The sequence below is a fragment of the Phyllostomus discolor genome, chromosome 14 (genome assembly GCF_004126475.2).
Source record: "Phyllostomus discolor isolate MPI-MPIP mPhyDis1 chromosome 14, mPhyDis1.pri.v3, whole genome shotgun sequence".
Lineage (NCBI taxonomy): Eukaryota > Metazoa > Chordata > Mammalia > Chiroptera > Phyllostomidae > Phyllostomus > Phyllostomus discolor.
In genome coordinates, this window is record NC_040916.2 from 48,852,203 (window position 1) to 48,875,446 (window position 23,244).

The following is a 23,244-nucleotide window of genomic DNA, read 5'->3' on the forward strand; positions in this document are numbered from 1 at the left end:
GGAAATTACTTGGGAACTATTATGTTATGTACTTACACATCATATGAGAACTGTAAGTATACTGAATTTTAAAAAAGGAATTAAGATCAGGAGACCTTGAGACAAACTGGGCAGTCACAGACGCTATAGAAGGAATTGAGAAATAGAAAGGGAAATAAAAGCCTGAGGATAACTATATTAAAGTCAGAGTATCAGAGAGGAACTGGGATGGAGGATTCTCAAATGGAAATTAGATCAGTTAGCCAGAAACCGTTTAGGAAAAGTTCTCTAAAATAGAAGAGAAAGTGTAATTAAGGGCTGAGAGAACAGAATGGCAAATTTACCCCCTCCTCCAAGAACACCCCGAGATCATTCGTTCATTCGACAAGCATTTACTGAGTGTCCAATATGTGTCCAGCACTGTGCCAGAAGCAAGGCCCTTGTTCTTCAGAGCTTTACAGTCTAATGGGAGAAAAACACCTGTCAATGGATAATGGCAGCCTTGTGACAAGAGTGGTTACAGACAGTGGTGACCTGGACACTGTTGGAAAGCTCTAAATTACACCCTACCTGGGGAAAGGAAGTTTTGAAATGTGTCTCTAGGTTTCCTAGAGGAAATGAGATCTGAACCAACTGTTGTATTCTCATCATCCACTCAGTGACGAGCAGACTCACATTTGGTGAAGGTTGGCAGAAAGAATTCAGAAAGTGAAATGCCAGGGGGAGCAGTATGGAGCACAGAAGAAAGGAATATGCCTAGAGTGCTGAGAGAAAGTGGAATACAGGGTAGTTCATAAGCGAGAGTGGGGAAGACGAATCTCCAAAGCCTCTTCCATTGGTACCTAATCCCTCGCCCTCCTTAGCTTCACCAGTTACAACCTGAGTCCGGTTTTCCCGCCACTTACACGCAGTGTCACCTTCCTGGCGCTCAAGGAATAAAAGCCTGTCAGCCCTAGGCCACACCCTCTCGGTGGCTCCTCTTGCGTTTCCCCTTCTCCAATTACACTTGGAGAACCGCCTCTATTCAGTAAGCCACACCCATCCCGGAATCCCTCAGTAATATCGACTTAATTGACCTCGCCCCCTAGGGGGCTGGCTCGCGGACGGCCCCGCCCCCACATGCTCGGCCCAGCTTTCGCGCGGACCTCGCCAGGGGGCGCAGCACAACCCGCTCACAGCTGGCGGGAGAGTCTGTCCCCCACACCCCTTCTGCCCCGCGCGTCGGCAGTTCCGAGTCGACTACGCCTATGCTTCGTGCCCGCGGACTGCGCCAGCTCTGACTGTGGGAGGGTCCGGGGTGTCCAGGATGGCCGCGACAGGGTCTAGGAGGCCAAGAGTATAAGTGGTGGGGCATCATGCAGGCGGAGCCGCGGCCGACGATGGGGGCCAGCGACGGGGCGACCCCTGGGCTGGAGGCGGGGCCTCCTGCTACCCCGGTGCCTGCCACTGCCACCGCGGGACAGCTCCCCGGATCTTCATCTGGCCCCGAACCCAAGAGGAGGCAGCTTGGGACACTGCTCCAGCCCACGGTCAACAAGTTCTCCCTTCGCGTATTCGGCAGCCACAAAGCAGTGGAAATCGAACAGGAACGGGTCAAGTCAGCGGGGGCCTGGATCATCCATCCCTACAGCGACTTCCGGTACTGGGGGCTCGGCAGGGAGGGCGGGGGACACAGATACCATCCCCACGGCCGAGACCTGCGGACTGGACCCGCCCTACCCTCCACAGTCATTTCATTTCCGGCCCAGGGGTCCCCGGGTGGGATAAAAGAGTCACTTCCTCTAACCTAGCCTGGGAATTCTGAGTGACTTCTCAGGCTGGGAGCGCCGGAAGAAACAAGCAGACCCGGAGACCTGGATTTCCCGTTTCAGGACCCCAGCACCCCAGTACCCCACCTGGACGACAGGGACTACTGGAATTAGGATCTTTGCCTCCTCTAGTACTTTTTGCTAGATATCTGGGCAATTATGTCATATTCCAAGGCTCAGGGTCAGGGTGAGGGAGAATCCGAGCTCAACTATTTTTCCCCTGACCCCCCACTTCCACCCTCAGCACCTGCCTAGTTCAACAGGGCAAGCTACCAGGAAAACCAGGGACGCTGTTGGAGGGGTGGCGGGGGTGTACAAACAGTTCTGGCAGCTGTCCCTGGTGCTGAAGTCAGGATGTGGCAGAGCCGGGCTGGGACTCACAGCGACTGGGGCAGCAACACCGGGGTCATGGCCACCACCAGAGAGAAGGGCGAGGGTGGGGGCGGGGCCATTTCATAGTCCCCGTCTAGCTGTACCTTTACATCAAGGGCGCTAGGGGAGGCGAGCAGCCCTGTCCTTGCGGGAAATGAAGGACAGCTATTGGATGAGGTGAGGATGTGTGCAAAGCACCTAACCTGAGAAGCAAAATGAGCTGAAAGGATGAGGTGTGAATCAGGAGTCTGGAAACACAGTTGGAGACTAAGACATCATCTTGAATCCACATTCATACACATTGCTTAAATGTTCCTTTCACCCATTGTTTCTCCCACTCCCGTCTTCTTTACTGCCTCATTCTCACCCCACCTTGCACCCTTCCTAGTCTCCTATGTATCTCCCTCCCTTCTCCCATTTGACCTTCAGATGTGTCGCCAGAAGCAGTGTCTCCTCATTATTGTGTTTCTTCTCTGTCCTCTCTGCTGCATCACCCACCAGGCTTGTGACCGTCTGTGGGTCAGGCAGTGAGGATGCTCTATGGCTAGGCAAAACTTCTTTCTCCTCCCCCAGCTCATGGTATAGGATTTCTCCAGTGGCTCAGGAGGGAGTGGGAGAGGGTTGAGGATTTGTTGTTGATTGAAAGCACCCAGTCTAAGACACTGCCTGGAGACTTGGACTTGGGGACTGCCAAGCTTCTTTCAGGGGCTAAAATAATTGATTTTGCAGTCAGAGTCAGGAGGAGTTGGGTCCTGGGTAGATGCTGTAATTAAGTGTGTCCTGGAGTTAAAACTATCACTGCTCATTGCAACCCTCAGATTGACCAGTGATTTTCTTTTTTGAAAGAGGGCTTCACCTAGCTTCCTCTGACGTCTTCTTCCCACAGCTTTCACTACAGCATTGTGGCTCTCCCCTGCCCATGTCCTTGCTGAGGTGCAGCAAGAGTCTCAGTAGACACGAGGAGGTCAGGGGAGGAAAGGACTGCAGAGCTTCAAGTCTTATTCCTTCAAGATCACCTATGGAGCTTCTCTGTATGCACAGCCCTGTCTGAGGTGCTGTGGAGGGGGAGGGGCATCCTCAAAGAGCTCAGTTCAGATGGAGGCAGGTGAGATCATCCCCACTCTGGGACACAGATGAGCAGATCCCAGCAGAGAAACAGGAACCATGGGTCCAACTGTGTTGAGGAGGAGGGTTGGGGTGGGAAATGCTGGGAAAAGCGTGAAATCCCAGACCACCAAAGGGAAGATAGCTGGGAGAAGCTCCAACCTCTTCAGAAATCTCAGGATAAGGAGTGGTGAGTCATAACACAAACTAGTGCTTTTATAGCACTTTCACATCCATTGACTCAGTGCATATTTTAAAAAATATTTTATTTATTTATTTTTAGAGACAGGGGAAGGGAGGGAGAAAGAGAGGGAGAGAAACATCAGTGTGTGGTTGCCTCTTGTGTGCCCCCACCACTGGGAACCTGGCCCACCACCCAAGCATGTGCCCTGACTGGGAATCAAACTGGCGACCCTTTGGTTCACAGGCTGGCACTCAGTCCACTGAGCCACACCAGGCAGGGCTCAGTGCATATTTTTTACAACAACCCTATAAAGTTAGCACAGGGTAGTTTATCTTTATTTTTAACTTTAAAAAGATTTCATAATAGTGACATAGATCATATATATATATATACACACATATATACTAAAGATAGTGCACATATATTATATACAGGGTAGGACAAAATGTAGGTTTCCAGTTGTGAGTATGTGAAACAATTTATTCTTGTATTATTATTTATTAAGTATTGCATTGTTTTCCATATAAACAACTGTAAACCTATTTTTGCCCCACTCTGTATATTAAGAAAAAATATGTATGTATATGTATGTGGAGATATATATGATTATATGGAGATGTATGAATATATATGTATATATGGTATATATAGCAGATACATAGTCTGTATACCTGAACAGTAGGTATTTAGAGAGAGTAGTACACTATATAGTGAGGTATAGATATGTCATTCCAGGGCACACTCCCGTGTAACAACTCTCTAGGTCAGGAGAGACTGTATTGCTGGCACCCAGAAGCCTCCCTACTGCTCTCACATTCCTTTCCCAAACCCATTATTGGAACTTCCATGGTACTCATCTCCTTATTTTTCTTTATAGTTTCACAATTTTCCTGTGAATCCCTAAATTATAGAGTTTAGTTTGGCTGTTTTGGAACTTTGTACAAGTGGAATCATCCGGTGTGTATACTTTTGTACCTTATTTTTTTGGATCAACATTAAAGTTGTGAGATTCATTCATACATAATGCAGAATGTAGCTGCAGTGGAGTGATTTCACAGTTGTATGGTATTTCAAGGCATGACTCTATCACAGTGTATTTATCTAATTTATCTGTATTTTCCTATTGATGGACATCGGGTTGTTTCCAGACTTAATGCTGCTATTCCTGCATATGGGTGGGGGGTGTAACCCCCCCCCTGGAATTTATTTATAAAAAATTGTGTAATTTATTCTTACATGTTTAAACTTCAGTCATCTACAAAGTACTCTTCATTTGATGCAATACAACTATCAAGGCATTTTTTTCCACTGCTCAAAACAGTTTTTTGAATTCATCAATTCTGATGTCTTTAAGTGCTTCTGCTGTTTTTTATTTCACCTCTTCGACATCAGCAAAACATTTGCCTTTGAGGACTTTTTTTACTCTGGGGAAGCAAACAAACAAAAATATGTCGCTCCAGGTGAGATCAGGTGAAGAGGGAGGTGGGACACCCGGGTCATGACATTTTTGGTCAAAAACCACCTAACACTCAGTGCAGTGTGGGCAGGTGCGCTCCTAATTCCCCAATCATGAGATGGGCAAACACATTGAAGGAGTCTTCAAAAAGAAATTCACTAGCCCTGGCTGGTGTAGCTCAGTGGATTGAGTGCGGGCTGCAAACCAAAGAGTTGCAGGTTCAATTCCCAGTCAGGGTACATGCCTGGGTTGCAGGCCATGACCCCCAGCAACTGCACATTGATGTTTCTCTCTCTCTCTTTCTCCCTCCCTTCCCTCTCTAAAAAATAAATAAATAATATCTTTTAAAAAATTCACTAAAGCCAAATACAGCCTCTCACGGCCCCAGGTGGTACACTGGTACAGGTGTGTTCCTAGAACACTCAGCTAGCAGAAGAAGACTGTTCTACAAGGGGTCCACTAACCCTGACGTGTAGCTCAGTGGATTGAGCACAGGCCTGCAAATCAAAGGGCCACGAGTGTGATTCCCAGTGGGAGCACACGCCTGGGTTGCAGGCCAGGTCCCCAGTGCGGAGGTGCATCAGAGGCAACCACACATTGATACTTCTCTCCTCCTCTTTCTCCTTCTCTTCTCTTTCTAAAAATAAATAAATAAAATATTTTAAAAGGGGGGGCTCACCCTACAGAACATAATTCTGTTTTTTGGGGGGGTTCCCCCTCGTATACCCTCTCGAGTTATATGGAATTGCTGGGAATGCAAATATTCAACTTTACTAGATATTACAAAAATATTTTCCTAAAGGGTGGTCCCAATTTACATCCCCATCTGCTGTAAATGGCCATCCATGTTTTTGTACCTTTGCCCACTCTTGGCCAGGTCAGACTGCCTGCGGTTAGTCGAGGGTGTTGGCGGAATGTCACTGCGGTTTTCCTCCCTACCCCACCCCACCTTAGGTTTTACTGGGACCTGATCATGCTCCTGCTGATGGTGGGGAACCTCATTGTGCTGCCTGTGGGCATCACCTTCTTCAAAGAGGAGAACTCTCCACCTTGGATCGTTTTCAACGTCCTCTCGGACACTTTTTTCCTGCTGGATCTGGTGCTCAACTTCCGCACGGGCATCGTGGTAGAGGAGGGCGCCGAGATCCTGCTGGCACCGCAGGCCATCCGCACTCGCTACCTGCGCACTTGGTTCCTGGTTGACCTCATCTCCTCTATCCCCGTGGATTACATCTTCCTGGTGGTGGAGTTGGAGCCACGACTGGACGCCGAGGTCTACAAAACAGCGCGGGCCCTACGCATAGTGCGCTTCACCAAGATCCTCAGCCTTCTGCGGCTGCTCCGCCTCTCCCGCCTCATCCGCTACATACACCAGTGGGAGGAGGTGGGGTGGGGAGGTGGGCAGGGAGGCTCACAGACTTCTCCAGGACAGTGCTATGGGTGGGACTCGTGGCGACTTTATGGGGTGGGCAGAGGTGTGGAGCTTCCAAGGGTGGGCTCTCTCCAAAGTTGGTGAGGGAGAGTCAGGAAGAGAATGAGGGTCGGGGGATGGGGTCCCCAGGTGAGGATGGTGGTGCGGGAGGCTGGAGCACAGCTGTTGGACAAATACTTGAGGGTCAGTTGGACTCTGGGGGGAAGATGTGGGAGGAGAGCTAGGAACTGCAGGGTGTGAAGGAGGCTGGAGTTTCAGCTTCCGGGCAGCAGAGTTTCGTGGTTGGGAGTGTGGGCTCTGCAATGTCATTGCCTAAGGTCAAATTCCAGCTTTACTGTTTACTATATGAGAACTCGTTTCCTCTTCTATAAAACGAAGCATTACATACACTTACGTGTGATAAGGAGTTAATATCTGTAAAGCACTTGTTCTCAGCAAATTACCTGTTATTATTGGAAGGGAAGAGGGCTGCTGGCTTTAAGCCTTATCCCCATGCCCTGGGGATGTCATGCTGTGAAATGCCACCTCTCCTCGTTTCCAGGCTGCACTTTGGCAGCCTGTGCAGCAGCCTTTTCCAGTCTCTGCTGTGACACTGTGATTCTGGGCACATCATTGGCAGCAATTTTCCTATTTATAAGATGAGAGTAGTAACACAGACTACTACTTTGTATTAGCTATATTTGTGTGCTGAAAAGCTCCACACAATAATGGCCACTTTTTTAAATTCACGGGGCTGGGGAAATTCAAAGAGAGAATTTGTAAGGCTGGGAATGGTGGAGGACCGTCAGGAAGGGTTCCTGTCCACAGTGGCCCCTCCTCGGAATCCTCAGATCTTTCACATGACCTATGACCTGGCCAGTGCTGTGGTTCGCATCTTCAACCTCATCGGGATGATGCTGCTGCTCTGCCACTGGGATGGCTGTCTGCAGTTCCTGGTCCCCATGCTGCAGGACTTCCCTCCCGACTGCTGGGTGTCCATCAACCACATGGTGGTGAGATCTCCCCACAGCTCTGCCTCTCCTGGGCATTCAAAGGGCTCTTCTGCCTGAGTGGTGGGATGACCACAGGGGGCAAGAGGTGGGGGATGCTGGAGAGGTGGATGTCCAAGGGAGAAGACAGGAGTGAGGTGGCGGGGAAATGAGAGGAGAGGGGAGAGAGACCCAGAGGAAGTGTTTGTGTGTTGGAGGGAGAAGACAGGGAAGAAAGCCTACGCAGAAACTGAGGCCCTCAAGCTGCAAATGAGGCCCCTTCTGCCTCAGGGCTCCCCAGAATCAAACCTAAGTGCCTCCTTGGAGGTACATCTGAAATGAAGGGGGCGGGTAGAAGGACTGAGAAAGAGAGAGAGAGAGAGAGAGAGAGAGAGAAAGGGCCGGCCAGGGGGAGAACAAGGCTATGAGGGCCCTCTGCCCAGCTGTGCAATACTTTGTCCTCCAGAACCACTCGTGGGGCCGCCAGTACTCCCACGCCCTGTTCAAGGCCATGAGCCACATGCTGTGCATCGGCTACGGGCAGCAGGCACCTGTCGGCATGCCTGACGTCTGGCTCACCATGCTCAGCATGATTGTGGGCGCCACCTGCTATGCCATGTTCATTGGCCATGCCACTGCCCTCATCCAGTCCTTGGACTCCTCCCGGCGTCAGTACCAAGAGAAGGTCAGTAGGGACAGGAGAAGGAAGGGGAGGGCATGAAGGGGTGCCGGAGGCTGGGCAGCTGAACTCGAGGCCCATTCTGACGCACACCCTTGTTGGTTCTGTGTCCTTCCTTGCCCAATGTCCATTTGTCCCGTGCCCCTGTGTGTACCATTTTTTTTTGTTTGGACCTATACCCCTGTCCTTGGGCCCCTCCTCTGCCTGTGACTGTGTTTTGTGTCCTCCCTGTGTCCACCATCATCCATCTGTCCTTCTGGGGCCCTGTGTGTCTCCTTCTGTCTCCATGTTTCACTTTTCTGAGTTTGGCCCACGTCTGTGACCTCCCTCCATTTGCACCTGCTTCCACTGTTCTGGCCCCGCATCTGCCTCTGTGTCCTCTTGCCTGCTGGCCACTGGCTGGCCCTGCAGTACAAGCAGGTGGAGCAGTACATGTCCTTCCACAAGCTGCCAGCTGACACGCGGCAGCGCATCCACGAGTACTATGAGCACCGCTACCAGGGCAAGATGTTCGATGAGGAGAGCATCCTCGGGGAGCTGAGTGAGCCGCTGCGGGAGGTAGGACTGAGCAGGGCCCTGGTAGCTCGTCAAGGACCTGGGCTTCTAGGATGCCACCTGGGGTGGAAGATATTGGTCAGCAGAAGGCCTCATGGGAGGCCAGGCTTTGGGGGACTTCCAGGGGTGAAGTTCTTTCTTGAAGTTCTTTAAAAAAATTTTTTTTACTAATTGATTTGAGACAGACAGACAGACAGATAGACAGGTTGTTCCACTTACTTACGCATTTGTTGGTTGATTCTTGTGCGCGCCCTGACCGGGGATAGAATCCAAAACCATGGTGCATCGGGACATCCGTCTAAGCAACTGAGCTACATGGCCAGGGCCTTGGACTTCTTATGAGGGCGAAGTGTACAAGGGAAGGGGCATCAGGGATCTGTTTTTGTGGGGATGGTCCCTCAAGAGCTCATGGGAGCACTCTGATGACAGGAGCTTAGGGATGGTCCCAGGCCCCCAGAAGCATCCCCATCTTTGCATATCATAACCCCGGGTGGGACCTCTGGAGCCAGATGAGCTCGATGAGGGCACCTTGGGGCAGGGGGCACAGCCTGTCTGACAGGCCCCTCCCCTTCCCAGGAGATCATTAACTTCACCTGCAGGGGCCTGGTGGCCCACATGCCGCTGTTCGCCCATGCCGACCCCAGCTTCGTCACGGCGGTGCTCACCAAGCTGCGCTTTGAGGTCTTCCAGCCGGGGGACCTCGTGGTGCGTGAGGGCTCTGTGGGCAGGAAGATGTACTTCATCCAGCACGGGCTGCTCAGCGTGCTGGCACGTGGCGCCCGGGACACCCGCCTCACTGATGGATCCTACTTTGGGGGTCAGCAGGCCTCAGGAAGGGTGGGGGGGACTGGAGCAGAGGATGAGGGCAAATGCTCCCCTGGATCAGGGTCCCTGCCTGGCCACGCTGCAGAGTCACGGAGCTCCAGTGCCGCCCCAGGCTGCCTTAATCAGAATCTCAGGGCCTGGGCCCTGGGGCTCTGTAATTTTAAGAAGCTTCTTAAGAGATTCCAGGGCAGAACCAGGTTGAAAATTTCTGAGCCAGTGGGCCTTTTAGAACCCATAACTGGTGAACTCCAAGGATCCCATGAGGGACAGAGAGTAATAAAGCAGTGCTGTCCCCGGGGCTCCCTGGTGGTGTGATTCAGGGCCCCAGCCTATTGCACTGGGGGTAGTTCCACCAGCTGTTGCCCGAGGTGATTTGAAGCTCATAAAATCTCTCAGTCTCCAAACCACCCAACACCCTCCAGCATTTCCGTAGTGTTGCCCTTTGCCCTGTGGCACTGCTTTCCTCCTTCTGGGCTGTCCTTGGTGTTCGTTTGAAGGGGTGCTTCCCCAAGCCTACCCCTTGGGACAGAGCAGCGGAGGTGGGTGGAAATTAGAGTGGAGTGGAATGGCTGGGGGCGGGGCCAGCGAGACCTGCCTGATTGTCAGCTTTAACTTCGAGAGTGAGGACGGTAACTGTGCAGGTCTGGAGAGTGGCAGGCTTGGGAGGCTTGGAGCATTCAGGGACCCCGGGGTGGATGAGTAAACACTAGTTTTTCCCATCTGGGGAGGAGCCAGAGGATGCTGCAGCTGCTGCAGGCCCGGTGAGAGGGCGTTCTGGGGACAGCGGTTCTGAAGGCCTCCTCCCAAATTTGGCAGAGATCTGTCTCCTGACTCGGGGCCGGCGCACAGCCAGCGTGCGAGCTGACACCTACTGTCGCCTCTACTCACTCAGCGTGGACCATTTCAATGCTGTGCTCGAGGAGTTCCCCATGATGCGCCGGGCCTTCGAGACCGTGGCCCTGGACAGACTGCGGCGTATTGGTGAGGCCTGTCCGCCGGGCCTTCTCTGGGTCCAACCTGGGCCCTCCCCCGTGTCCACAGCAAGAAGCCCCATTGTCCCAGGGCCCATGCTCTCCCACTCCAGTGTCCTGCCCCGGCCCACCCCAGTCCCAGTAAATGCCCCCAGAGGCCCTTCAATGCTGTGGCTCACTGCCCTTGCAGCTCAGCATGTCTCACCCCTGGAGAGATCGCCCCACGTCCGCATGCCCCGAGCTCTCCTTCCCTAAGCCCCTGTCCTTCACCTCCTGTGATACACACTCATCCCCTGACCCTCTTCCTGCACCCGCGTCTGTCCACCTCCACCTCCACGCTCTTGGCCCTTATCCCTTCCTTCGCCCACTGCCATCGCTTGACCTTCCAATTCTTTGACATTCAACCTTCATCTTTGATTCCTTCACTATCCTTCCCTTCTCCCTCTTGGGACAACCTCTAGGTAAGAAGAATTCCATACTGCAGCGGAAGCGCTCTGAGCCAAGTCCTGGCAGCAGCGGCGGCATCATGGAGCAGCACTTGGTGCAGCATGACAGGGATATGGCTCGGGGTGTTCAGGGCCTGGCCCCGGGCACGGGAGCACGGCTCAGTGGAAAGCCAGTGCTGTGGGAGCCACTGGTGCATGCGCCCCTGCAGGCAGCTGCTGTGACCTCCAATGTGGCCATTGCCCTAACTCACCAGCGGGGACCCCTGCCCCTCTCCCCAGACTCTCCAGCCACCCTCCTTGCTCGCTCTGCGCGATGCTCATCAGGCTCTCCAGCTTCTCCACTGGTGCCTGTCCGACCTGGCCCTCTGCTGGTCCGAGGGCCGTGGGCGTCCACCTCCCGCCTGCCTGCCCCACCTGCCAGAACTCTCCATGCCAGCCTGTCCCAGGCTGGGCGCTCCCAGGTGTCCCTGCTGGGCCCCACCCCGGGAGGAGGTGGGCGGCGACTAGGACCTCGGGGCCGCCCACTCTCAGCCTCCCAGCCCTCTCTGCCTCAGCGGGCAGTAGGTGACGGCTCTCCTGGGCGTAAGGGCTCAGGAAGTGAGCGACTGGCCCCATCAGGGCTCCTCACCAATCCTCCAGGAACAGCCCAGCCCCTTAGGCCACCAGTGCCTGGGCCAGCCACCCCTAGAGGCCCCCAGCTCTCTGCCAACATGTGAAACCCTTAGGTAATTCCTGGAGTGCAGCAGTGTGTGCCTGAAGGCAGATGCCTCCTGGGAAGGCCAAGGGGGCCCGAAACACTGCCCTATGGGAATATCTCCCTTTACTGCCAAGAAGATAGTTTCCATCCTCTCAGGCCCCTGCTGCCTCCTGACCCATTTGCCCATTCATCAGATGAGCTGAGCACCTACCACGTTCAAGGCACCGTGTTAATACTGTGTCTCCACTGCCAAACAGAAGAGACTAAGCACTCTGACAAAGGTATTCCCCCAGCCACGGTCCTGCCAGGTGCAGGCCCGGGCTCATGATTCCACCTTATTAAGCACAAGTACTTGCCATTGCCATCACTGCCGAGTAATTAGATGTCTGTTTCCTGGCCCGGGCCTGCAGGCTCCGCAGGCTCCGCCCGGAGCGGTTACCTCCCAGTCCTCCCAGCACAGCCGGCGAGTTGCCCGTGCCCATTGCTGTCCACAGATGTTTGGGGTCCCCAGTGTGGGCATCCGCCTTCGCTGCCGTGTGTAGGCCCCTCCCTGCCTACGTCCTCTGAGTGGGAACATGTCTCCTGCCAAGTCCCTTGCGCTCCATCTCTGTGGTAGACTGTCTCTCTGTGAACCAGGAGCCACCTCCTCCCTGTGTCCCTGCCCCAGTGTGTCCCCCCGGAAGCTAAGGGACGTTTGGCACCTCCTCATTTGGTGTGCTAGCCTAGGAACCCCAAGAGAGGGCCAAGTGGCTAAATCCTTAGATGGCATGTTTTCTCTTTCCATCCCGTCCTTTTTTATTTATTCAATTATTTAATGATTATATTTATTCATTTGCTAATTTTATTTATTATCAATGCATTTTATTGACCAATTTCTTTATCCACCCCCTCCCATCCCCTCCCAGTAGGGAGCCAGGAAGGGGCAACGCCCCTCCCCCACACCAGTTCCCATGGTCCTGGTCCAGCCCCATCAGCAGCAATACTGGGACCCTGTTCCTGTTTAGGTCGGGGCAGAAGGGCCGCCTGAGGCAGGGGAGGTGGGGGATGTTCTTCCTTTTAGTTTCTTTTCCCTGCTGAGTCTGCTGTTGGTGCTAGAGTAAGGTGAGGGCCCAAGGTACCTGAGCCTAGGAAAGGGCAGGCTAGCCAGCGCCCCGCCTTCTCAGGGACAACAGAACCCCTCCCCTACCCTCTGTTGCCATGCCGACTGTACAGCATCAAAGAATGTGGGGCCGGGACCCCAAAGCTCATTTTTCTTCTGGGTGTGGAGTTCTGGAATACGAGGTATGTGGGGAAAGTTTTATAATTGCTTCCAAATAGCTGGGTTTAAAAAAAGAAAATAGAGACACTCATTTCGGCTCCTGGTTTGTGTGCGGGCACAAAGAAGGAATTTCTGGGTGCAGGAGGAGGCGCCTCACCCCCACAAGACATGAGATGGCCCTGGGAGCGGCCGGAAAGTGGTCCGCAGTCCCCGGCGAAGCTGCGAAGACAGTCACAGGCTGTGCTCCCCAGTATCCATCCGCCCTGCCTTGCCCCAGAGGGCGGCGCTTTGACATCACTATTAGCTCTAATGAAGGAAGAAGTGGCACCGTCCTTGGGAGAGAGATTACCCAGAAGGCCACGTACAAGAACGCCAGACTGCATGTGGATCTGAAATATTTCTAAAATAGTGGTTTTGTGGAGGTTGGACACGACTGCCCTGTTCTCCTCTCCCCCACCTCCAGGTGTGGGAAGCCTGGGGAAATAGAATTAACCAGTTAAGCTGGGATTAAAGGCTCAGAGCATCTTAGGGTCCAGCTGAGAGCATTGGGTGGGAGCACTGGGCGCGCCACTGGAGCTGCCAGATGGCCAGACTCTGAGGGCCTGCGTGGCGTGGCGAGGGGGAAGGGGCACTGTGGAATGTGGCTAGATGGCAGACGTGGCCTCAGGCGGGGAGGACCGGGAGCAGACAAGACAGATGAAGGGTGTGGGTGGCGTGGGGAGGAGGGATGGGGTCCAGAGCTGGCTGGTTCCGAGGGGGAGGGGCATCTCAGGACACACTCAGCACTCGCATGATGTTGGTATAGCCAGAGCCAGGTCGCCAGCCTGTCACCACAATCACCAGGTCTCCAACGTGGAGTAAGCCACGAAACTTTCCTGGGGTAGGGGAAGAAGATAACCATCAGCCACTGAGAGACCCAGGCCAGCCCTATAATGAGAACCAGCCACCACCTTCTACTCCCTCAGGCCCACCCTCCCTGCAGGGGCCTGAGGCAAACTGTGTCATGTGTACCACAGGTAGCACCACAAGAAATGTGACCACTGCATTATTATCAGAACTGCAGGTATGTCCGTGGATGGCACGGGGGGGGGGGGGCGGTCACTGAGCAGCAAGTCTGTGCACCCGTGTTGCTAGGCCAGCAGGAAGAGGCAGGGCATGATCATAGCCAGTTTCAAAACAGATTTTCATTTCGGCTGCAGGGGACTAGGTCCGCTTTCTCCTTTCACCTCCTGCTCCTTATGTCACACTCAGGCACACACCCTGGTGCAGGCGACAGCTGGGTTGACTTCTTGGAAAAGGCCTTGACCTCTCTCCCTCTACCATCTTCCTCTCTGCATGCCCCATGGAGGCCAAAACATCTCTGAGTGTTAGTGAACCTCACAGAGTAAATCCGGGACCAGAGGATAGAGGCAAGGCCCTTTGTGAGGGTGTGGAAAGTGGTGGGGGGTCGTGATACAAACCCAGGGTGGGTGGGGAGGAAGTCTAGAGGACTCACCACTTTCAATGCCGTATTGAACCCGGTGATCCACGTCATCTGCCCAGATGGCCTCTGGAGGTTCACGGTAGAGCAAGGGAAAGACTCCTCGGCATAGGTGGGCCTGGCGGGCAGCCTGGGCCGAGCGGGTGACAGCGATGACCGCTGCCCGAGGTCGGTACCGAGACAGAAGCTGGGCTGAGCTGAAGGAGGCAGAGAAGGTCAGCCCGGAGAGTGAGAGAGCGCCGAGTCAGGAAACTAGAGCTTGGGTTCTGGTTCCAGTTGTCGGCGCCAAGCTGTGTGACCCAAGTCGGGGAAGTCATATTTTTCTGGGCCTTGGTTTTTCTAGCCTGTTAAGTGGGTATAAGAATACTCCCCTTTCTTACCACACAAGAAAGATATAACGAAGGGTACATCAAATGAAGTAGTAATGAAAAACTTCTTTGAGAAACAAAACCTTTCTGAGGAGGAACCTATACACGGTACTTACCTTAAACAGGTCTCTGGTTAATCCTCACAGGCCCACGAGGATGCCTGTAGAGCCTGGGCAACCTACCCAAGGTGTCATTTCAGAGCAAAGACTTGAACTCAGACCTTCTGGGCCCTTCTGCAACACCGCAGCAGGGTAAGGCTTTGTGGGCCAAATGCAAAGGACTTGCTTCTGAGCCCAGGAGCCCGAATGGCCTGGAAGCCAATGTGTCCAGTGATGTGCCTCCCCCTTCAACCCCTGGAGCCCACTGGCACAGTCCCTGTGTGTCCCAGGTCCACCTCTCCCGGCCCCACCTCAGCTTCTGTAAGAGGTGGTCTTACAGTCACCTCTCCTCTTGCCCCAGAATAATATTTTTCATCTCCGATGACAAAACATAACCCAAGCCTGTGACCCATCCCCACCTGCCCCTGACCCAAAGGCTTGTCTTGGTGCTCACGGAGTCCCTCTCACCGGCCAGTCGTGGTCAGCACGATGATGGCCGCAGCACAGCACTTGAAGGAAGCCTCCACAGCGCCGATGGCAGTGACTTCAGTGGGATCGCGGCTCAGTGGTGCTACCCGGCGCAGCTCCTCAAACAGCTGCCGGTGGTAGACAGCAGCCTCTGCCTCCCGGGCAATCTGCAGGCACCAGGAGGTCAGGCTTGAGCAGGGGCGCTGGCGCTTGCAGGGGTTTGGCTGTCCAACCCATCTGCCTTGCATTATGAGCTCCTACCGCATGCTGCATCCTAACGGCCTCCACGGGAAATCTGCCTTTGGCAGTTTCCCCGGACAGCATGATGCAGTCTGCACCATCCAGCACAGCGTTGGCCACGTCACTCGTCTCTGCCCGTGTCGGCCGGGGCTTACTGATCATGCTCTCCAGCATCTGGGGGACAGCTGGATGTCAGAGCTGTGGGAGCCACACTCCGATCAGGGAAGCTACTTCTCTGACATCCACACTCTCAGAGTGCCCAGAAAGCCAGGGTCACAGCCACACACTGTGTCCTTATCTGAAAATGGGGGTCCCACTATCTCTCCCTAACTTCATTGCTTGAGGATGGAACACTGGACCGCAAAATATGCTAGAGACCTGAGGTGCAGGTGTTCACCCTCAGGTGTTCCCCAAAGCCACAAAGTGCCCCACCCTCTTCAGGCTCACTCCAGACCTGTGTGGCACAGACAACTGGTTTGCCCGCCAAGTTGCAACGTCCAATCATCATCTTCTGAGCTAGGAAAACCTTCTCCGCTGGGATCTCGATGCCCAGATCACCCCGTGCCACCATGATGCCGTCGCTCACTTCCAGGATTTCATCAAACCTGGGTGGTGGGGGAGGTCAGGGCTGGGGAAGAGCCGGGAGAAGCCAGGGAAAGGAGACGGGAGAAGAGGAGGAGCTACGGGGCTGTTAAGGGCCCGATAGGGAACAAAGGCCAAGCCTCACTTCTTCACGCCTTCGTGGTTCTCGATTTTGCTAATGATCTTGATGGCCTGTCCTTCTGGCCCCAGAGCAGCTCGGACCGCAGCTACATCGCTGGCTTTCCGCACGAAGGAGGCAAAGATGATGTCTACGCCATGCTCCACCCCAAAGCGCAGGTCCCGGGCGTCTTGCTCGGACAGCCCTGGCAGGTCCACCTGGGCGCCCGGCAGGTTCACGCCCTTCCGGCTGCCCAGGACGCCGCCGTTCTCCACCTCGGTCTCCAGCCCCTCTGGGCCTGTGGGCACGGAGAGAGCCAGCCGAGGTCAGGGGCGAGGTCGGGAGCAGAGCCGCGGCGCAGGGAACAGGGGCTTGGACCCCGCAAGGGGTTAGAAACCACGTCCCATTCTGTTCGTCCTTCTGCCCTCAGCCTGGGCTCCACACTGAACGGGCACCGGGGGGGGGGGGGGGGGACTTCTGTGGAAGAAACGGCGGCCCGCCGGTCCAGCCCCAAGCCAGGGTGAGCCCAGGAGTCTGGATGCTGGGGGCTCCTGGGACTAGGACGCCGGGGTGGGGGCGGGTGTTCGCGGCCGACGCGGGAGCCCGAGGGGAGAGCGCGCGCCCAGCTCGGCGCTGCCGGGGGGGGGGGGGGGGGGGGGGGGGGTCCGCACCGATTTTCCTGACCACCAGGGAAATGAGCCCGTCGTCGATGTAGATGCGGCCCCCCACCGGCACGACCCTGAGGATGTTGGGGTAGTCCACCCACACGGTGTTCGCGTCTCCTCGCGTCTGGAACGTCGGGTCCACGGTCACCAGCACCTGGGAGCCCTTCACGAGCTCCACTTCCGACTCCGGGCCCTGCGGGCAGAGCCAGGGGTCCCGAGTTCGGCCCCTCCCCACGCCCCACGCCCTGGGCGGCTGCTGCCACCCACCACCCCCCACCCCGCGCGCCCTGCAGCCCCCGGCTGGCCCCCGCCGACTGGACACGACGGGACCGCCTCTCACCCCCTGCAGGATCCCGGTGCGAATCTCTGGTCCTTTGGTGTCCAGAGCGATGGCCACCGGTCGGTAGCTGAGCGGGGAAGTTGCGAAGCTCTCCACCGCCTTTCGGACATTGGCGATGGACTCAGCGTGGTACTGGTGACAGAACCGATGGAGATTTCAAGGGAAGGTGGCCGCGACCTCGGGGCTTCCTCTAACCCCGCCGCCTCCTGTGGCCCCTTCCCGAACCTCATGTGAGCCGTGGGAGAAGTTGAGTCGAGCAATGTTCATCCCGGCCTTGATCATCTCCTTGAGGCGCTCTACGGAGCGAGATGCCGGCCCTGGAACCAGAGATTTCCCTCGGACAACTTGCTCCCCAAACCTGAGAGACAACCGGACCCACCACCACCCTCTGAGACCCCGCATGCCACAGAAGTCTTGCTACCTGACCTTTACTCCCTGACCAACCTCTGCTCACAAGTCAGAAACTACATTCCTCTCAGCAGCCCACACCTTGGGAGGCAGCCCTGTGTGGAGGAGGAGGCGCTTGGAGGGGAGGGTCCTCAGCCAGGTCCCAGTGAGGTAACCCTGTCTGCAGTGAAGTAAGGGCTGCAGTTTGGGGGTAACCCCAGTGTGTGAGCCAGGCACAGCAGGGGATGGGTACGAGCTGTAGAGCTGATAGGCCTCATTCTGCCTGAGGAGAATTGAGTTGGACCCCATTTCTGCTTGTTGACAGGACAGCTGTGTAACTGAGAGCCAAGCTCTCCAGCCCTTACCTAAAGCCAATTCTTTGTTCCCATTTCAAGAGAGGGAGGGAAACATCAATGTGCAAGAGACCCAGCCCACAACCCAGGCATGTGCCCTGACTGGGAATTGAACCACGACCTTTCAGGTCACAGGCGGGCATTCAGTCCACTGAGCCACACCAACCAGAGCTAAAGCCAATTCTTTTTTCCCTTTTATTGATTCTAGAGAGAGGGGAAGGGAGGGAGACAGAGAAAGAGAGAATCATAGATGTGAGAGAGAAACATCCATCCGTCACTTTTTGCACTCACCCTGACTAGGGACTGAACCCCTAACCTGGGCACGTGCCCTGATCAGGAATCAAACCACGACCTTTTGATTTGCAGGATGACACCCAACCAGCTGAGCCACACCAGCCGAGGCTAAAGCCATGTCGTGTACTTGCACTTAGACCTCCTCCTGCTCACCTGCTCACCTGCTCAAAGACAGATTCAGCCACTCTCCAGTCCTCTATGTCATCAGGGTTTTCCTTTCAAGTGGATCATTCTCATCAGCATGCAAACCTGCTGCTATTTCTTCCATCAAAAAAATTCTCTTATTCCCAATTCCCCCTCCAGCTGCAGTCCCATTTCTTTGCTCTCTTTTGCAGCAGAAGTTGTGAGAGCTTTCTGCCCTGGCTGCCTCCAGTCCCCCACCCCGTATTCTTTGCACCCACTCCAGTCAGGTGTCCACAGCCCCCGCCCCCTCCACTGCCTCTGCCCTTGTCAAGGTCACCAAGAATCTCAGTGTTGTTGCTAAATCTAATGGCCAGTTCTTAGTCCTTATCTTGGCTGGCCCATCAGCAGGGACACATACCCAGCAAGGACACTGGGTATGTGTTCTTGACGTGCCTTCCTTCCTTGTCCTCTGGGACACCACTCTCTGGATGCAGCCTTGCCTCACAGGCTCTCCTTCTCAGCCTCACTTGCTCCTCCCGGCCCTTAACGTTAGATGTCCTATTCTCTCTGTCATTTCACTTTCACTCCGTCGATGGTCTCGACTAGTTTTATGGCTTTAAATACCATCTATAAGCTGACAACTTCTATCTCCAATTTTGTTTCCCAAATTTATATCTTCAGTTCAGACCTCTCTTCCACGCCCAGAGCTGTGTGCCTGATTGCCTATTCTGTGTCACAGTTGAGTGTCTAACATGCATCTCAAAGTCACCTTTCCCCAAACTGAACACCTTCTCTCCTACCCCCACCTCTCCACAACAGTCTTTCCTGCTCAGCTGATAACGCGTCCTTCTAGTCCTTGAACCTAAAACCTTGGAGTCATCCTTCACTCCTTTTTCACCCTCACCGTACCCTACATCCAATCCATTGCGAAATCCTTCAAAATGCATTCAGAATCTGACCACATCTTTTTTAACTTAAATTTTATTTTTTTAATTACAGTTTACATTCAGTAGGATCTGATGACTTCTCACCCCTCCACTGCCACTACCTGGTCTGACCTGGAAATGCTGCAGGAGCAGCTTCTGCGCCTCCTTCCAAACTCACCTCCGATCTATTTTCAATATAGCAGCCAGAGCGGTTCTCTGAAAACGTAAGCAAGGGCGTGTTGTTTCCCTGCGCGAAACTCTCCCATAGTTTTCCATTTTAGTTGGAGGAACTCGACTCAAATTCTAAAAATTCTACCAAGTCCTACATGATCTTACCCTCCCCTGAAATCCCTATATTTTCCCTACTCTCTCTCCCTTGATGGTTTCTCACCATCCCAGCCTTCTTGACTTGGGGTCTTTGCGCCAACCGTTCCCTGTGCCTGGAGCTCTCTTCCCTACACACTTGCATCCGTCATTCTCTCACCTCCTCCACATCTTCGCTCAGGTCTGACTTTCAAAATAGTGGCTTCTCTGATTGTCTCCGACGGTAGGACTGCAGACTGCCTCCTGCCCTGGCACCTTTGATGATCTTCAGCATGCTCTATTGTTCTTTCTTTCATAGTATTAATCACTTTCTCTTATTATGAGTATTATTGTTATTTTTATCCTCACCCAAAGACCTTTTTCATTGCTTTCAGGGAGAGAGGAAGGGAGAAGGAACATCGATATGAGAGAGAAACATCAATTAGTTGCCTCTTGTGTGCTCCCGACCGGAGGTTGGACCTGCAACCTTTTGGTTGCTGGATGCTCCAACCAACTGAGCCATACCAGCCAGGTCAATAGAAGGGGGCACCCAGAAAAACCAGAATGATTTTTTGGATGGCGGGTCCCTTGTAGTACCAACTCCCCCTGCTGGGTGAGTGAGTGTTCTAGGAACACATTTGTATCGGTGTACCACCAGGTGTTGTTAGGACAGGCTGTGTTCCGCTTTAGTGAATTTTTTTGAAGACTCTTTCACGCATTTGCCCATTTCACGATGGGGGATTTAGAAGTGCACCTGCCCTCACCGCGCTGAGTGTTCAGCAGTTTTTGACCGAAAAACAGCATGACCCCTGTGCCCCACCCTCCCTATTCACCCCGTCTCGCCTTCAGCTGCTTTTTTTGTTTCTCTGGATGAAAAATGTCCTCAGAGGGAAACATTTTGCTGATGTGGAAGAGACAAAACAAACAAATGGCAGAAGCACTTAAAAGGCATCAAAATCAAAGAGTTCAAAACCCGTTTTGAGCATCGGAGAAAACGTCTTGATAGGTGTGTTGTATCAAATGGAGAGAACGTTGAAGGTGATTGAATTAAACATGTAAGAATAAATACACAATTTTTAAATAAATAAATTCTGTTTTTTGGGTCTCCCTCTTGTTTATCACTTTCTAACATATTAAGTAATTTATTGTGCTTATTATTTATTATCTCAGCTGGCTAGATTGTCAGCTCCCCAAGAGGAGTGATTTTTGTTCATTTCACTGACCTACTACTCCCAGGGCCCAAAACCTTATCTCCCAAGTGCTCGACAAATATTTGCGGAATGACACCCTGCCCCATGTGGCTCGGTTGGTTGGGCCTCCTCCCACAAACCAACGGGTCTCTAGTTCGATCTCCAGTCAGGCCATGCACCTGGGTTTCTTTTGGTGTTGTCCTGTCGGGACCCATATGAGAAGCAACAGAATGACGTTTCTCTCTCACATCAGTGTTTCTCTCCCTCTCTTTCTCTCTCCCCTCCTCTTTCTCTTAAAAGAAATAAATAAAACCTTCAAAAACTTTTGCTGAATGAATGACTCATGGAGAAGTCTCAAAGGAGACAAAAGATGAGGAAGCCCCTTGAAAAACAACCGAGAAGCCCAGTGATGCTTCGGGGAATGGAGGGTGCTCACCAATGGTGGCAATGATGCTGGTGCTGCGAGCAGCCACGGGCTCCGAGTCGATGTCCAGCAGGCAGAGGTGTTCCAGGAAGGTGTCTGCCATTGCAGCTGACAGCTGCTGCTTCTGAAAGAAGGCCGTGCCCAGCTCCTGGGTCAGTTGGGCTACGCTGGCCCGCCGCAGGTACCCCGCTGGCCCTGCAGTAGAAGGGGACTGCATAGGCACCTGGCTCTCCCTGCTTTATCTCAGCACGCCCTCTGTTCCTTCCCTCACCTCTCCAGTGCTTGTGGAGTACTGCTTATGAACGGAGCATTATGCACACAGTATCTTACATAGTCACAAGGATACTATCAAGCAAGTAGTTAAATGCTCTACAATGATTCCCATTTTACACATAAGGAAAGAGAGAAGCTAAGAAAGATTAAATAAATTGCCCAATATCATATAGCATCTAAGTAACAGAGATGGCATTCACACCCAGGTCTGACAAACTCCAGGCTCAAGTCCAGCTATCTGGTCCCCACACTGCCCGACTTCTTGCCCTTTGGCTGCTGACTCCCCTCTGCCTCAGCCTCTGCCCCCCCACCCTTGATACCTCACTGTTCAGGCCCAGAATCACCCAGTCCCCTTTCTAAGGTCCCTGTTGTTTTCCTTCCAATTGCTGGCTTTTCTATCCCCTCCTCTGAGTTTCCTCAGCTCCTTCAGTTTCTACTTCACCCAGGTCCTGAGGTCCTGTAGCTTAACTCAGCCCAGAGGGGCTGCTCTGGCCGTACCCTCCATGCTGCAGCACGCCTGCTGGGCTCTGGCGATCTGCTCCACACCGTTAGGCTGCCGGAGGTATGAGGCCCCGGTGGGCTGGGGATTGGTTCTGCCTACTGGTTAAAGTGTCACCAGTGTCTCCCCATCACTGAAAGCCCCGTGAACCAGCGGCCAGAGTCCAAAAACCATGCGAGTGCCCCGTGACTCCCATGCCTTGGGTTCCTCTCTGCCTTCCTCCCTGCCTGATAGAAGAGGCCCAGACCAGGGTCCATAGTTTAACACAGAGGAGACCTCAGTGAACACAGACCCTCCCCAAACTCCTCCTAGACAGCACATATACATCTTCTGCACCCTCCACCCCCACTCCTGATTCTATGCTCACCTTCCTCCCCCTCTTTAAAATGTTTTAATGTACTAATTTGAAAGAGAGCAGAAGAGCCAGCTGTTGTTCTACCCATCGATGCATCCATTGATTGATTCTTGTGCATACCCTGAGAGGGGATTGAACCCGCAACCTTGGTGCATTGGGGCTGACATTCCCCCCTACTCAGCTACCTGGCCAGGACTCTTCCCTTTCTTTTCACTGACTTCTGTTGACCCTTCTTACCTCCTGGAGCCCCAATTAGGATGGACTTTGCTAAGTCCCTCTGGGACTTGGACATCCATGACCAAAGCTGTTGGGGTTTTCTGTTCTCATTCTCCCGGATCGACATGCTCCCAGCGTGTGGGCCGGGCTGCCCAGAGTGCAGGGAGAGGGGGAGAGGAGACAAAACTGCTGGTCTTATCTCAGAGAGCCAGAGAGAAGAAAAGGGACCCACCCAGTAGGCTGCCTCTGTCTCCACACAGAGTCCCTCCCCCAGACCTACTGGCTCTTTTCCCTTGTCTTCCGGCATTCCCCCTCTCATTCATATTTCATGGTAGTTTTTTTTCTTTTAAAAAATTTTTATTTTTCACCCTGGCTGGCATAGCTCAGTGGATTGAGCACGGGCTGCGAACCAAAGCATCACAGGTTTGATTCCCAGTCAGGGCACATACCTGGGTTGTAGGCCACGGTCCCCGGCAACCGCACATTGATGTTTCTCTCTCTCTCTCTCTCTTTCTCCCTCCCTTCCCTCTCTAAAAATAAATAAATAAAATCTTTAAATTTTTTTTAAATTTTTCAATTACAGCTTACATTCAACATTACTTTGTATTAGTTTCAGGTGTACAGCATGTAGCCAGACAATCATGTACTTTACAAAGTGGTCTCCCTGGTGTTTCCCGTAGCCTGCTGGCCCCATACACGGTTATTGCAGTATTATTGACTATATTGCCTCCTCTGTACTTTACATCCCTGTAACTATTTTAATGACCAATTTGTACTTCTTAATCCCCTCGCATCTTCACCCATTCCC

The 23,244-nt window shown here is 53.4% G+C and overlaps 2 protein-coding genes across 4 annotated transcripts; one reads left to right on the forward strand and one right to left on the reverse strand.

Moving 5' to 3' along the window:
• The first annotated feature begins 1,136 nt into the window (after positions 1-1,136).
• Positions 1,137-12,800, forward strand: HCN3 (hyperpolarization activated cyclic nucleotide gated potassium channel 3). Its single transcript, XM_028502845.2, has 8 exons — positions 1,137-1,618; positions 5,858-6,287; positions 7,166-7,327; positions 7,770-7,988; positions 8,394-8,540; positions 9,114-9,354; positions 10,179-10,343; positions 10,795-12,800. Exons 1-8 carry the CDS (start codon positions 1,335-1,337, stop codon positions 11,493-11,495), a joined length of 2,349 nt encoding a protein of 782 aa, XP_028358646.1. The 5' UTR covers positions 1,137-1,334; the 3' UTR covers positions 11,496-12,800.
• Positions 12,316-22,588, reverse strand: PKLR (pyruvate kinase L/R). Of its 3 annotated transcripts, XM_028502732.2 has the most exons (13): positions 22,435-22,588; positions 22,191-22,202; positions 21,865-21,904; positions 21,106-21,288; positions 17,319-17,410; positions 17,094-17,225; positions 16,760-16,946; positions 16,116-16,386; positions 15,843-15,993; positions 15,410-15,562; positions 15,149-15,315; positions 14,230-14,411; positions 12,316-13,609 (listed from the first exon to the last, which is right to left on the reverse strand). In XM_028502732.2, the coding sequence occupies exons 1-13, from the start codon at positions 22,561-22,563 to the stop codon at positions 13,503-13,505; spliced, it is 1,806 nt and encodes a 601-aa protein (XP_028358533.1). In that variant the 5' UTR covers positions 22,564-22,588; the 3' UTR covers positions 12,316-13,502. The 3 variants fall into 3 exon arrangements, with proteins under 3 accessions (XP_028358533.1, XP_028358534.1, XP_035870934.1); XM_028502733.2 differs by lacking the exons at positions 21,865-21,904; positions 22,191-22,202 and having other exon boundaries at positions 22,458-22,588; XM_036015041.1 differs by lacking the exons at positions 22,191-22,202; positions 22,435-22,588 and having other exon boundaries at positions 21,865-21,971.
• Positions 22,589-23,244: the final 656 nt, after the last annotated feature.

Coding starts and splice junctions, on each gene's coding strand:
- HCN3 (XM_028502845.2), top strand. CDS start 1,335: ATGCAGGCGGAGCCGCGGCCGACGATGGGGGCCAGCGACGGGGCGACC. Junction 9,355..10,178: donor TGATGGATCCTACTTTGGGG/GTCAGCAGGCCT, acceptor CAAATTTGGCAG/AGATCTGTCTCCTGACTCGG. Junction 10,344..10,794: donor GGACAGACTGCGGCGTATTG/GTGAGGCCTGTC, acceptor GACAACCTCTAG/GTAAGAAGAATTCCATACTG.
- PKLR (XM_028502732.2), bottom strand. CDS start 22,563: ATGTCGATCCGGGAGAATGAGAACAGAAAACCCCAACAGCTTTGGTCA. Junction 17,411..21,105: donor CAGCATCATTGCCACCATTG/GTGAGCACCCTC, acceptor CTCTGGTTCCAG/GGCCGGCATCTCGCTCCGTA. Junction 16,387..16,759: donor CCTGGTGGTCAGGAAAATCG/GTGCGGACCCCC, acceptor CCGTGCCCACAG/GCCCAGAGGGGCTGGAGACC.